The 15,204-nt window shown below is 28.2% G+C and overlaps 1 protein-coding gene across 1 annotated transcript; it reads right to left on the bottom strand.

The window, feature by feature from the left end:
• Positions 1-765: 765 nt before the first annotated feature.
• Positions 766-5,316, bottom strand: LOC126898731 (E3 ubiquitin-protein ligase RNF138-like). Its single transcript, XM_050673040.1, has 7 exons — positions 5,215-5,316; positions 5,088-5,142; positions 4,886-4,900; positions 4,507-4,527; positions 3,999-4,139; positions 3,042-3,176; positions 766-947 (listed from the first exon to the last, which is right to left on the bottom strand). Exons 1-7 carry the CDS (start codon positions 5,215-5,217, stop codon positions 886-888), a joined length of 432 nt encoding a protein of 143 aa, XP_050528997.1. The 5' UTR covers positions 5,218-5,316; the 3' UTR covers positions 766-885.
• Between the last annotated feature and the right edge of the window lie 9,888 nt (positions 5,317-15,204).

The following is a 15,204-nucleotide window of genomic DNA, read 5'->3' on the forward strand; positions in this document are numbered from 1 at the left end:
TTTTTTCTATAATTTTAAAAATTATTCAATGTATCTTATGAATAATAAATGGTAGAAAAAAATGTTAAATTAAAAATATATAGAATATTTAAAATTAACGGTCACCCTAGTATTCATTTTGGTTTTGTTATTGCCAAAACGACAGTAAGACGACAGATAGCATTTTTAGTTGTGATGTGACAAATTAAAATTTATGATGTTTAATAAAAACTATACAAGGCTTAACTCAAAATCAAACCAAACTACTTTTAATTCGAAGCTCATTTTATTAAGTTTTAAGTTTGGAAAAAAATCGAAAAATTATATCAGAATATCGGTTTGAAATCTGTTAAAGTTAAAAATCGAATCGAATATTCTTAGCCCAATTACAACCATTTTGTAGTTACTTTTTGTCACAGTGTTTAAGTTTTATTGTATTTAAAATATTGGTACGGTTCTAAAGTATTTTTGTTATAAATATTTATAAGTATTGCATAAATAAACCATTTCCAGTTGCATGCATTAAATGTTACTTTAATCTATTATTGTTGTAATAAAAGTTGCGTCAATGTTAAGTAAAATATTTATAATACAATTTATTTTTAGCATATAATGTAAGTAATATTGATACAAAACAATCACAATATATTTTTTATTTTAATATACTATCTTGATATCAATAATTACATACCTTAATACACTGTACGTACCGGTCATTACCTTTTTTAATAAAATGAACTCTTTGGGATAGGACTTCTTGAAAAAATATGCTTTTAATATACATTTTTTAACAAAGCTATTATTATTTGCAAAAAGTTTAATAATGAAATTAAAAGTTTATTTTACATATTATTTGACTAATTTTTGACTTCTAAAAATGTTGAAAAATTTTATTTTTTATTTATATTATTCATTTGTCTTTCTAGGATTTTCGAATTTATTTTGAGAGATCGTTTGATATAAATAACCTAAAAAAAAAGAGTACAATTAATAATATAGTAAAGATTAAACATATTTAAAACTATGTTGATTGAAATGTGAAAGTGATTAAAATGTTCGTCATATAAACGCTCAATGCAAACAGAGGATGAAACTATTTTAGGAAGCACCTTCAAGTACCCTAAAAAAAATCGGTTATTTAAAAGTTTATTCGTTCTGTATATTTTATTTAAATTTATTTTTTTACAATTTTTTTTTTTCTTGAATTACATTATTATCTATATGTGCTCCAAGTGCAAAATTAAATTTAGAGCTGTTTGGCGGGCAAGTATTGGTGAGTTGGCAATACTTCCGCCCTATCCGCCATTCAATATCTCAGTATATCTTCTGCCATTGAAAAATTTGTATAAGGTTAATTAGGTTAGGTGTTATTACGGTGTTTTTCGTTGGGTTGGGTTAATTTTTCGTCTCAATTATGTTCATGGTAATTTTTTGCTGAATTTTGATTTTGTCTTCCAGTTCACAGTTTCTTGATTTAGCGTTTTTTCAGTCGTATTATGGAAGAATCAATAAATTAATAAAAATCGACGTTGTATTTTATTTATTAAATTTCAGTTGATTTTTTCATCATTTTAGGTTCTATATTTCATATTTTGGATCAACATATGGAAGTGCTGTATTGAACTAAAATCTTATCGTTGTTTGTGGTTGAAATTTTCTTGCTTAGTAGAATAGTTGATTTTTGAGCTTTTCATTGCTTTAGTCTTTGTAGTTAGATCCTTAAAGTATAAGTCCTATCTATTGTAGTCGTACAGACTCTGTTGTATTGCATCTTATTTAGTACTTATTTTTATAAGTAAACGATACTCCAGATTTGGGTTGGGTAAGAATATTATCATATTCTTCTTCATTCACGTTTTTGTTCAACGCTATATTTGTCATTTATGTGGTTGACGCACCGAACAATATTCATACTATTTATTAATGCTATATTTTATTACATCGTTTAAATTTAAATTACTAACCATAGGTTAATTCATAATTATTATTATTATTGCATGGGCTAATAGCAATAAAAGATAAGAATTTTTTTTTTTTTTGTGTTTACAGCCTTTTAGACCCCCATTCAATACAATTTTGCGCTAATATATTCCAATCCGGATAGAAGTCTGCTACATCGTTCCTTTCTTTTTCCCTTTTGATTGCCTTGTAAAATCAGCTTTAGGTTTCCTCCACAAGTGACCTGCCCATTCCAATATTTTTCTTTTTATCTTATTTATTATATCTGGCCTGTTGTACAGGTCACTTAGTTCATCATTGTGTCTTTTACCTCATTCCCCTGTTTGTGGATCAATACAGGGTTCATATATTCTTCTTAATATTTTCCTTTCGAAATCTTTGAGTTTAGACTTATCACTTTTTCTTATAGTCCAACATTGCGCCTCATATAGTACTATAGATCTTATCAGCTTGATGTACAGCTGGATTTTTCGTTTTTTTGTGAGTGTTCTTGACTTAAATAAGTTTTCCAAGTCGTAATAACATTTGTTGCCCATTTGAATCCTTTTTAGTATCTCATATTCCATATTGGTTTATTGGATGATCATTGTACTTCCAGTATGTAGGGCTGTGGGTGCACTACATTCCCAATGTCATATTCCTACTAGAATCATCCGCCAGGAACTCTCTACCAGTAGGAAGCTCGGGGCCCCGGATTCGCCTAACCTAAAAAACTAATAAGACGAAACCTAACTCGGCGAATAGTTATCCAAGTAGTCATTGAGTATACTTAATAAAACAGACTGTATTATTCAGTGATTTTAAACTATTTTAATTTTTTTAAGATATTTTTAATAATAAAATAAATTAAGATTTTTTTTTTTAAATTTTGGAAAATAATGTGTTCAACTTCTATGGTGTAATTAGACTATTATGACTTATAGTTGAATAAAACCGGTTCGGTAGATGCTTATATAATGTGACAGATGCAAAAAAATAATTTCATAGTAAAATTGATAACATCTTATGTTCGCATTGAAGCTAAAATAAATTTCAATGAAAAATATATTTGTAACACATTTTCATTGAAATTTTTAATAAATATAACTGTATATCTATAAAACCTGTTTTGTTACATCCTTTGCAAAGTCTGCTATTTATATTCCATTCATAACATTTAGAACAGAATTTCTTTTGACAAGATAATCTTTCATATATATCTTCTTGTTCGGGTATTTTATTTCCACAAGCAAAACATACTAAAAGGATAAAATATAGTGTAATTATTATAAATTCACAATTTTATATAAATACATTTAAAATTGACACGACTTACATCGTGTTGAGGGTAGTAGAGACTCGTGGGCCGTTTATAAATAAGTAACTACAGATTATTGAAAAAAAAACAACCCGAAAAGACGAACGCAGTTAATAATATACTTCGCATAATATTGTGGCACTTTTACTAGTGTTGGCGACTCGGTGTCCGGCATTATCCTCGGCCGTCTAAAAGTTAGCAGCGTTGAAGTCGAGTGCGGATCGGTTCGTCGAGTCCGGTCATGCGCCACGTCCGAAGCCGGTGGTGTACATCCTCGACGTTGTCACTTTGACGACGGGAAGAAGACTTAACGGATCTTTTGCGGCGGGTGGTCGTCGGCCATGTGGCACTTGCTGGACTTTGCACCGCGGCGTATGGCACGCGGTGTTGGTCAGTCAAATACTCTTAAAATAGGGCGACGGCTGATAAAGGTGTCATAAGGTCGCGGGACATCGTGTATGACGAAGCGACGAGGGGCCGTGTCAAAATTTAAAAACAATTTTATAATAAAAACTATATAAACTTAAAAATTGAATTATTGAAAAATTTTATACTTACGATAAAAACCTATACAAAATATTGTTAATATTAATATAATAATAAATGAATAATATATTATTAGTATCTTGTATAATCTTCTATTAGTACGTTTCACTTAATCGATGATTTAAACATAGATTTAATTTATTTAATGTCATAAACAAAAACTACAAAAAGTAGCTTTTTTTATACTAAGAGGAAATTTTAATATAACAAAACATACCATCTATATGATTATGGCAAACGGGACATTTTCCTTTCTTATTTACTTTTATCCATCCATCAAGACATTTTTTACAAAACTTACTGGAGCAACAATTAACTGTAGTAGTAGTTTTTAATGGAAAATGACAAATGGGGCATTCTAAAAACACAAAGATTGATAAAATAATATATAGGTTATAAATACTAAATTTTAGAGATCAGTTTAATATTGTAATTTATACATTCGTATGTTATAAAATAACATAAATTGTAATAAGGTTAAAAATGTTTAAGTATTATAACAATTTAATTCATTAAAATTAAAATGGACTACAAATATAATATAAGACAATAATAACGATGCAACGCTGTTTACATTACAATGTACAGTGACGTAAGAAAAAATAACACATACCAGCCTACTATTTAATAATACTAAATAAGCATGAATCATAAATGTTTTACTTAACAATAAAGTAAATGATTTTACAAAATTTTTATTTTTATTTAAACATATAAGAACTTACCAGGTTTATCTTTTCTTTTTCCTTTGGTAAAATGTCAATAAAAATATACATAATTATTAATATTATAAAATAGCCATTATTAACCGGTACTTAATTGAGTTACAAGCATTTTAATACTCAAGTAGGTATAGAACGCTATTGGATTATAAGTACAACCAATATGAACTACTATTTTTTTTTATTGTCTGTTATATAGACAACTATTAAGTACAGTAAAATGATGAATTGTAATATGTTATAAGAATTGTATGTTAATTTAATAAAAATATGTAGTTTCTCTATTATAAATAACAATTGCATTTATAAAAAAGGCCTACATAAAAATGGAAAAAACAATGGGGAGTTAAGTGAATTTACTAGAAGTTAAAAATTTACTTACCAAAACAAGATAATTCTAAATCATTCAATAAACAATAAACAAATTAAATAATTGTCATGTCGAAAAAGTTCAACTACTACGATAAAATATTTTTTCGATATTTAAAAAATCAAATGGTAATATAATTTCATTATTTATTTAAAATAATATTAATTTGACAAAAAAAAGATATTACTTAAAATATTTATTTTAAATGTTATACCTTCAGATAGTACAAAAAAAGATAGTAAAATTGTTATAGATAAAAATTTTGAATTCTAAAAAATAATTTAAACGTATAATGATTTTTTTTAAATTACAAAATTGAATTTTATATTGAATTTTCATACCATGTTTGAATAAAAAATGCACAACTAACAGAATAAAATTTATACAATACAACAAGATCTAAAGTTATTGATGAAATAGTATTATCAATATATTAACGCAACATCATCTATTAAATGAATGCTACATTTTGCTAAATCCATCTTTATTTACATAGCTGTATAATGATTCAATTATTTGTAGGAACACATTTTAATACATGTAATAACTAATACACACACTCAATAAATTTATATTACCAAAACAGTGTGTCCCGAGGATGAGATATAAAAAAAACCCAGCATAGGGGGGTCGTGGCATAGATGGATCAAGTATAATGATATCTGACAGTGATTAAAATCACTATCATAAAAAACGCATCGATGCAAATAATTAGATAGTGTTTAATTTTAAAAAATTTGATACATGTAATAACTAATACACACACTCAATATATTTATATCACCAAAACAGTGTGTCCCGTGGATGAGATTTTTGTGTACTATAAAATGCAATTTTTTCAAAGAAAACCAGTATGCTCTTGATTACAACTTTATTACTAATTTACGCCGTTATAAATTATATTTTTAGTCACTGGCACTTAGAAGTATTTCCTATAAATCTTATTTTCGGTCGAACACTTTTTGGTGATACAAAAATTTGAACGCATGAAACACAATGGTATTTGCTTTATTTATTTATATATTATATACCCTACACATTTTAAAAACACATGGTTGGATTGTATTTTGTCTAAACTTTTTGAAGGGCCATAATCTGGATGAACAGAATAAAAGCATAATAATATTATAATCAAAGTTATAATTAATTATAAGCATTTTTTTGTAGTAATACAAAAAAAATATAAGCAATAACGGTGTATGGGGAATTTTATTTGACCAAGGTTGGATGTTAGGGATTTGGTCAATTCAGGAGCAACGAGGTTCTATCGGGGTTGTAGAGTCCGAGGGTTTAGAACAATAAAGACAAGTAGATATAAAAAGAATTTATTAAAGTTTCTCTATAGAGATATTACAAATGATCTAACTGGTAAGTACCTGAAATAATACACTGAGGCAACGAAGAGGCGGTGGCCATCTCACGAATACCCAGTCGAAGTGTTTATATATACAGTAGAAATCACATTAGGTTTTAAACTCTTTTAGGCAACGAAGAGGCGGTGGCCATCTCACGAATACCATGTAATGTGATTATGTATAAGGTACGAACTAGTCAACAACAATTAATAAAGTTTGAATATAAATATGTGATCTATTGCTTTATCATTCTTTACTCAGATTATTAATTCTAAATAATTGGGTTAATATAAATTTACTTACTTTTTTATTTGGCTTGTACAAAGATCGTCAAAGTTTGCGTAAATATTTATACTATCTCTTTTAAATAAATAAAGTGTTAACGCAAAANTCAATTTAACATATATAATAGCTATTGTACAAATGTGTATATGTTATGACAGATAAATTAATTATTTGTTTGTATACTAGTAATATAAAATACAGATTATACATTTTTCATTGATAAATGTAAGATGCGTAATGCAAAGCATTAGGCATATTACGACATTTTTATGTTAATGTTTAGCGATAAATAATGTTTAAAAATTAAACATAATTTAAAAGTTTAAAAATTAAATATTATAATTTAAACATTTAAAAATTAAACGTTTAAACGTTTAAACTTTAAATACACATTGAGATATATAAACGTTTAAAATTTAAAATATAAACAATTTTCAATATACACGTTTATTCAACATTTAAAAATTACGTGTTTAAAGTTTAACATTTAACAAATAAATATTTAAAAATTAAATTTTTATTAAACATTTAAAATATTAAAGTTTAAATTTAAACATTTAAAAATTAACATTAACATAAAACGTTAATTAAACATGTAATGATATAGAATTTGACTAGTTCTTTTTAGTTGAATCTTATCAGTTAATGGTGTGTGCATCAAGTATTAAGTAAGTCCCCAATTATAAAATTAACTTATATACCAGTCAACCGATCCAATGGTCAGTACCCGCTTTGTTGTTACAGTTAACCGCACACAGTGCATCCCTACATTTATAATATTAACCAGTTCAAAGTTGACACCAACACCACCCGGCGTCATGATTACCGGCTGCTATAAGATACCATGACAACTCGCTTCTTCACAACTATATTACCGAGTTCCATGAAGTGCCTTATTAGCTTCGATGCGAAGCTGAGAAGGTATTAATTTTACCATGATGTGTTTATTTTTTTTTTTTTTTGTATCTGTCACTACTTTTTCTCAGCTCTCGCTGGACCGATTTCTTTTAACAATACGTCAAAAGATCGCAAATTGTATCTAGTTGAAGACATTTACTTAAAAATTTAAAAATTTTCCCAGGTTCCCTGCAAATGGGGGAAATATCCAAAAAAAAATACAAATTTAAAATTATGTCATATAGTATAAAATGAAAAAAAAAAATTTGTCCCGACGCCTTATCTTCTATGTGCAAATGGCTGTCAAAATTAAAAAAAAAATGTTATGTTTGCGATAAAAATCCCCTTCCATCGGGATGTTTTTTGTACTTAAAACTGCAATAACTTTTTCAAATATTAATAAATCAAAATAATATTTTTTTATATTGAAATCTTAGGTAATTTCCTTCTATTTGATAACATTTTTTTTGAAAATCTAACACTTATTCTGCTTACAGGGGGGATTTAAAATTTAAACTTTTTTACAAAAACTAACTTTTTCATCTGAATTTTTGAAAATGTTCCGGAAATACTGCATCCTTTAAACATATGTCAAATTAAAGCTTATGTCATGTCCTATAAAATTAAAAAAAAAAAATTTATCCCGACGACCTATCTTCTATGCACAAATGGCTACTGTATTCAAAAATATGCTATTTTTGTATTAAAATTTGGGTTTTGTATTTTATTTTATTTTAAAATATCTTATTATAATTTAATTAACATAGAATAAAATTCATTAGACATAAGAAATTAAACTTATTAACATTTTTTTTATTTTTTTAAAGTCCAAAAAGTAATTTTTAAATTTGAGTTAGCTTAAATAGACAATTTTATTAAGTGACGAAAGCAACGAACAGTTGCCGAATCGGTAACATTTGTGTTTTTCACACGTAGGGTACGAGGTTCAAATCCGACTGTAGCAATAAATATTTTGCATATTTTTTTGAGTTAGAATAAAATTTTCAAATCATTTGATATTTATCTCATTTAGATTCAATAACTTCAATAAATATTAAAGATCCCATCACTTTAGTCTCCCCTCGTGAGAAGAAATATCTTATTTATGTTAATATTATTTTACTACACCCAAAGAAAAACCTCAATTAATTTTGTTAGAGAAATTTTATCAAGGGTTTATGATAATGTTTTATTAATACGAATGAAATAATTATTCTTATGAATAATTATTGTTCAAGACAAGAAAAAAATCATTATATTCATAAATATATCATTTTCAATAGTAATGATATATTTATCAAATTGAACAATGAATTTATTATATAGATCGAGGTTTTTCTTTGGGTGTATGTGGTTCTTTTTGTGGCTACGATTTATTTTTCCAACCCTCACTAGACATACTTTTTTCAACGATACGTCAAATTATTACAATTTGTATTTAGTTAAAGTTATTACTCTTAAAAATCGAAAAAATATTCCTTATTCAAATAAAAAGTAGCTTAACCAGCTTTTTCCATACAAACAATTAAAATCATTAATTTTTAATATTCATAAAGTATTTATTATCGAATTAGTTTTAATATGATAAAAGTATTCAACTACAAAAGTAAATAATTTTACTCTATAATTTATTAATTTTTTAACTCTATTTGTGTGTGCTACTACCGGTCTATAATATTCCAAATTTTTTTGTAACATGTTGCTATATAAATCATAAATTTAAAAAAAAAAAGATTTTTAGTTTCACCTGAATTTAACAATGAATTTTTACAATTATAATCAAATTTTATAATACGCTCAATCGAGTAAATCTTTTTAACAACTTATTTTTATTTTTTTTTATAGATATATAATCATTAAAATTAATTAAATTCTGAATATATCCATTGTAGAATCTTTTTAAACGCCAAAAGTTAATTAGAAATAGACTTTATTTTATCTTCATGGTGAAAACAGACATCAAAGTTTATAAAAAAAATACGATTTTTGTAAAAAAATTCATTTTTATATTTTTAACTTTATAATGCTATAACTTTTTGAAAGATCTATGGATCAATATAATTTTTTTTTTATAGATGCATGATGTCTTTATCTATCATTTGGTATATATTTTTTTTATATCTGACCATTTACCTGCCTACAGGGGGGATTTAAAATGACCACTTTTTCACAAAAAATTTATTTTTTCAACTTAAATTTTGAAAGTGTTCTGGAAAGTCTGACACTTTTATATATATATTAAATTAAAGCTAATGTAATTTACTTTATTATGCGAAAAAAAAATTTCGGACTTTATTTTATCTTCACGGTGAAAATGGCTACCAAATCAAATTATTGTGTGAAAATTCTCGATTTTATTTTTTACATTTTTAACTTTATAATGCTATGACATATTGAAAAGTGTATGGATCAACATTATTTTTTTATGAGAAATAATATTTTTTAATAATCCCTTTTTCATTCTACATACTTTATCTTAATTAGGATATTAATAATGAACTAGCAGATAATGTAGCTTTTAGAATAGTCCACCAATTTTTTAAAATTAAACAGTATCTAAAGATTTGCATCGAAGCGTTTTTTTTTGATAGTGATTTTAATCACTGTCAGATATCATTATACTTGATCCATCTATACCACGTCACCACTGTGCCGCGACCCCCCTGTGCTGGGATTTTTTATTAAAATAAACGTCGATAAGTCCACGATGGCGTGAGGCGCGGACTATGGCCGGTGGTGGGCCGGCACTCCTCAAGAAATCAAGTACAATATGAAACCCCTTTTTCAACCCTCTGTCGTAATATGCCTAATGCTTTGCATTACGCATCTTACATTTATCAATGAAAAATGTATAATCTGTATTTTATATTACTAGTATACAAACAAATAATTAATTTATCTGTCATAACATATACACATTTGTACAATAGCTATTATATATGTTAAATTGATTATTGTACACTATACATCTTATCTTAAAATAACTATCCTGTTATGTTCAATTTAATACAATAAATTGAGAATCACTAAATGCGCTGACGACAACAACCCATGAAGGGGTAATTAAAAATAATATAAAAAGGCTTAGTTCTGCTTGCACATTAGTGAATGAGCGAGCGTGCCAGCGAGCGGCTCGAATTCTCTCTTCTTTTGAAGGCCTGAATTCAATAAAGAATTCAGGATTCTTCTATTTGATTTATTTTGAACAAACTAGCCGCGACCCCGTGTTGTCGTCGGTATATTTTATAGCGATTTCAAATACAATTATTTTTGCGTCAATACGTTATTTATTTATTAATAAGGAAAAGTATAAATCTGAACGTGAGATATATAAAAGAAGTAAGTAAATTTATATTAACCCAATTATTTAGAATTAATAATCTGAGTAAAGAATGGTAAAGCAATAGATTTTTTAAACATCATTTAATTTAATTATTAATAACTAGTTAGTGCTTGGTCATATACTTCGACTGGGTGTCTGAGAGGAGGCCTCCGCCACTCCATGAACGCCTCAGTATTTCCACTAAAGCACATACCAGTTAACATCACGCTTCGACTGGGTGTCAGATAGGAGGCCAAGACCCCGGCCACTACAAGAATACCTCAGCGTTTTAATACCTCTATGAGAGGAACTTAATTTGTATCTTTTTATATCTACTTGTCTTTACTTTTCTAAACCCTCGGACTCTACTACCCCGATAGAACCTCGTTGCTCCTGAATTGACCAAATCCCTAACATCCAACCTTGGTCAAATAAAATCCCCATACACCGTTATATTTTAGCATATGTATTTTTGTATTACTACACCTCTTAATAATTTTGTGTATATAGCACCTGCTTTATGTTCTTCTCCCTTCCCTTTCTTCTTTTTAATGAATACACTTATATATAAATTTTAAATAATTAAACAAAAATATTATTTTATTATACATGGCCTATGTTTTTCATTTTTATTATTAATGTTTGTTTTTTTTTAAATCAAAACCTAGTAGCTCTGTCAACAAGTACTATCTTGCTTGGCTCGGCTACTAGATCACTGTCCAGTGCTACCCTGAACAGTAGGTAAATAGTAGGCCCTCAGTTTCAGCCAAGACCTTACAAACGTTTAGAAATTAAACATTTTAAATATAAACGTTAATTAAACATTTAAGAAATGAACAATTAAAAATTTATTATTTAAAAATTAAACGTTAATTAAACGTTTAGAAATTAAACATTTAAAAATTAAACAATTAAAAAATAAATATTTAAAATATAAAAGTTTAAAAATGAAACATTTAATAATTAAACATTTAAAAATAAACCCTTCATAAACATTTAATAAGTATTTATAATTTAAACATTTAAAATTAAACCTTTAATAAACATTAAAATTTAATAGTTTAAAATATTTAAAATATAAATTTTAAATGTTAAATAAATTTTTTAATTTTTAAATGTTAAATTTTAAATGTTTATTAAAAGATTAATTTGTAAATGTTTCATTTTTAAACGTTTAAAGTTTTTCTTCTTCCTCGTTTTAATCCCAACTATTTGGGGTCGGCCACTCTTATCCCAAACTTCCAATTGACACAATCTCCCACATCATCTACGCTCACATCAGCTGTCCTCATATCGCATTCAATAACATCTCTCCGTCTCTTTTTTGGTCTTCATCTACCTCTTCTTCCTTCAACATTCATTTCTATAACTATTCTTACAGCTTCCGATTCTTTTCTCCTCATAACATGACCAAACCATCTATTTTCTCTCATCTTATCCACGATTGACGCTACACCTATACTCCCTTTTATATGCTTGTTCCTTATCCTATCATATCTAGTCACGCTTTTCTCCATTTCAACCACCCGCACTTAATTCTGTGTCTTTTATCCTCGTCTATACCACCACTCTTTTGTATAACTGACCCTAAATACTTAAAACTCTCTACCTCTCCAATCACGTCCTCGCCTATTGTCACTGACCTCCTCATTTCATCTACCTCGTGTTCTCCTTTGTCAAATTCGTACTCTATATACTCTATCCTACTTCTACCTATTCTTAAACCATTTCTTCAAGAGCTGTTCTCCACACCTCTAGCCTTTTATTGATTTCCTCCCTGCTTTCTCCTATTAACACTATATCATCAGCAAACAACATGCACTATGGCACCTCTCCTTGTATTTCTATAGTAATTTCATCCATCACTATAGAAAATAAGTAAGGGCTGAAAGCAGAACCTTGTTGCACTCCTACTCTTACCCGAAAACCTTTTGATACTTTTCCTACGCATTTACCCTGGTACAAGTGCCATCATATTTATCTTCTATTATATTAATAGTACCGTTTCGGGATTTCTTTTCTCATTAATGCCCACTTTAAAACATCTCTCGGTAGTCTGTCATACGCTTTCTTCAAATTAATAAGTTGCCTCACACAAAATACTGGCTCCATTGTTGACTTACCAGGCATAAATCCAAACTAGTTTTTAGATACCGATGTCTCATTTCTTATTCTCTTATCTATTACCTTTTCCCAAATTTTCATACTATGACTCATAAGCTTTATGCTTCTATAATTTCCACACTCCTTTATATTTTCTTTACCTTTAAATATCGGCACCACTATACTATTCCTCCATATTCTATACTATTCTTATATTATAATACTATTCTTTCTCCAGCCTAATTCTTCCCGCAATAACCATACCCTCTATGTACTCTTTCATATTCTCTCCTCTCATTACTTATATGTCTATACATATACCCAACCCACCTATCACCACATTCTCATTGCCAGGTACCACTTGCATCATCTCATCCATCTCTCTCCAAAACTTTTCCTTATCTATTTCATCACATCCCACTTGTGGTGCATAGGCACTTATTAGATTTAACACTTTTTCTACGAATTTTACGTCCATAATTCTGTCACTTTTCCTAGCTACTTCTACTACTTTACTTTTCATCTTCTTATCCATTATTATCCCTACACCATTCTTTGTACTAGACTTACCTGAGTATATTATTTTATAACCCTCACCTATTACCCCTGATTTCTTTCCTTTCCACTTAGTTTCCTGCACACAAAAAATGTTAACTTTTCTCCTCTTCAATACTTCTACTAATTCTCTACTTCTACCAGTTAATGTTCCAACATTCCAAGTACTTATTTTTACTTTATATCTATAAAAATCGCCTCTAACGATTGGCAGAGGGGCCGTGGAATTATTCTGATCCCCTATCCACAGGGAAATAACGTTTAAATTTAAAATGTTTAATTAATTTTTAAATATTAAAGGTTTATTTTTAAATGATTAATAATGTTCAAATTTAAAATTAAAATTTTTTTAATTTTTAATGAATGTTTCAATTTAAATTGTTTAAAAGTTTAATTTTTAATCGTTTAAATCTTCCATGTTCATTAAGGGTTTAATAAATATTTAATTTTTAAACGTTTAAAATTATGTATTTAAAATTTAAACTTTTTTTAAAATGATACGATCATATTTGCATGTGCCCATATCTCTGTCTCCCATAACATCATTGTACCGTTTAATAGACATAAATATATAATTAACACAGTGACATACATCAATACTAGCAGGAGGGCCGACTGCACACATAAACACTTTTGCAATTCACGGCCTATGTGCCATAATAGGATATCCCTATCGACAGTTGATCATTTACCATCTTCGCGATCACTACTTTGTCTGATAATTAACTTAACTTGCTACCCCGTATATTATAGTGTGTGTGTGTGTCGCCGTCAGCTCCCTGTTGGATTATATCATCTTTAGGTGTCCAGCAGGTTGTATTATCTATTTAATATTTCAATTGCTTAATAAATATTTATTTATATCGTTGTTAACCTAAAGTGTTATATATATATATATTGTAGTGCGACCCTTGGTAGTTCCTCTAAGGGAATATAAATTAAATAGGAAACTTCTGTACCTAAGGTAGATATAGCCTAGCCAGCTATCCCCCGTTGGTCCCTTAGAATACTGTCGACGGGCATTTAGGCTCAACCCCTAAATAGCGACGTAACAAAAACATGTAATAATTAAACCTTTAATAAACTTCATATAAATTTATAAAATAAATGTTTCATAAAGGTACGCGTCCATAAGTACGCATTGTACGTAACGGACAAATCGTATGAAACGGATTTTAGAATTATTAATATAGTAAGTTATACATATGCGTTCCATGTCCGGCAACGGATGAATCGTACGTATCGGTCGGTCGGTAATGCCGACGAAATTTATCGAAAGGCCAACTTTTCCGAATGGTGCGGATGACGTCATACGAATGTTACTAAAAAAAGTCGACCGTCGCATCGGCAATCCGATTGCTACGGATACAGTGGACGCACTACCACAAATTGATCTGTTTCATACAGGTCGGGTTGGGTTGGGTTTGGGTTAACCCAACCCAACCTGTACGATTCTGGGCCGCCCTGAAGCATACCTCGCGGTAGTTCCAGGGCGGTCCACAATATGCCGGATGGTTTGGAAAAAAAAAACCTGTACGATTCGTCCGATACGTACGATGCGTACTTATGGACGCGTACCTTAAAAGTTTATATTTAAATGTTTGATTTAAACGTTTAAAATTTGTTAAATGTTTAAAATTTAAATACTTATTATATGTTTAATAAATGTTTAATTTTTTAAATATTTAATAAACTTATATGTTTTAATCGTTTAAATTTTAAATGTTTATTTGTAAACGTTTAAAATTACATATTTAAAATTTAAACGTTTATTAAACATTTAAAAATTAAACCTTTAATGAACATTTATTAAA

The sequence above is a fragment of the Daktulosphaira vitifoliae genome, unplaced genomic scaffold (genome assembly GCF_025091365.1).
Source record: "Daktulosphaira vitifoliae isolate Bord-2020 unplaced genomic scaffold, ASM2509136v1 Scaffold_2, whole genome shotgun sequence".
Taxonomy (NCBI): Eukaryota; Metazoa; Arthropoda; class Insecta; order Hemiptera; family Phylloxeridae; genus Daktulosphaira; species Daktulosphaira vitifoliae.

Coding starts and splice junctions, on each gene's coding strand:
- LOC126898731 (XM_050673040.1), bottom strand. Junction 4,140..4,506: donor AAAAAGAAAAGATAAACCTG/GTAAGTTCTTAT, acceptor TTGTGTTTTTAG/AATGCCCCATTTGTCATTTT. Junction 948..3,041: donor CAAAGGATGTAACAAAACAG/GTTTTATAGATA, acceptor CTTTTTTTTTAG/GTTATTTATATCAAACGATC.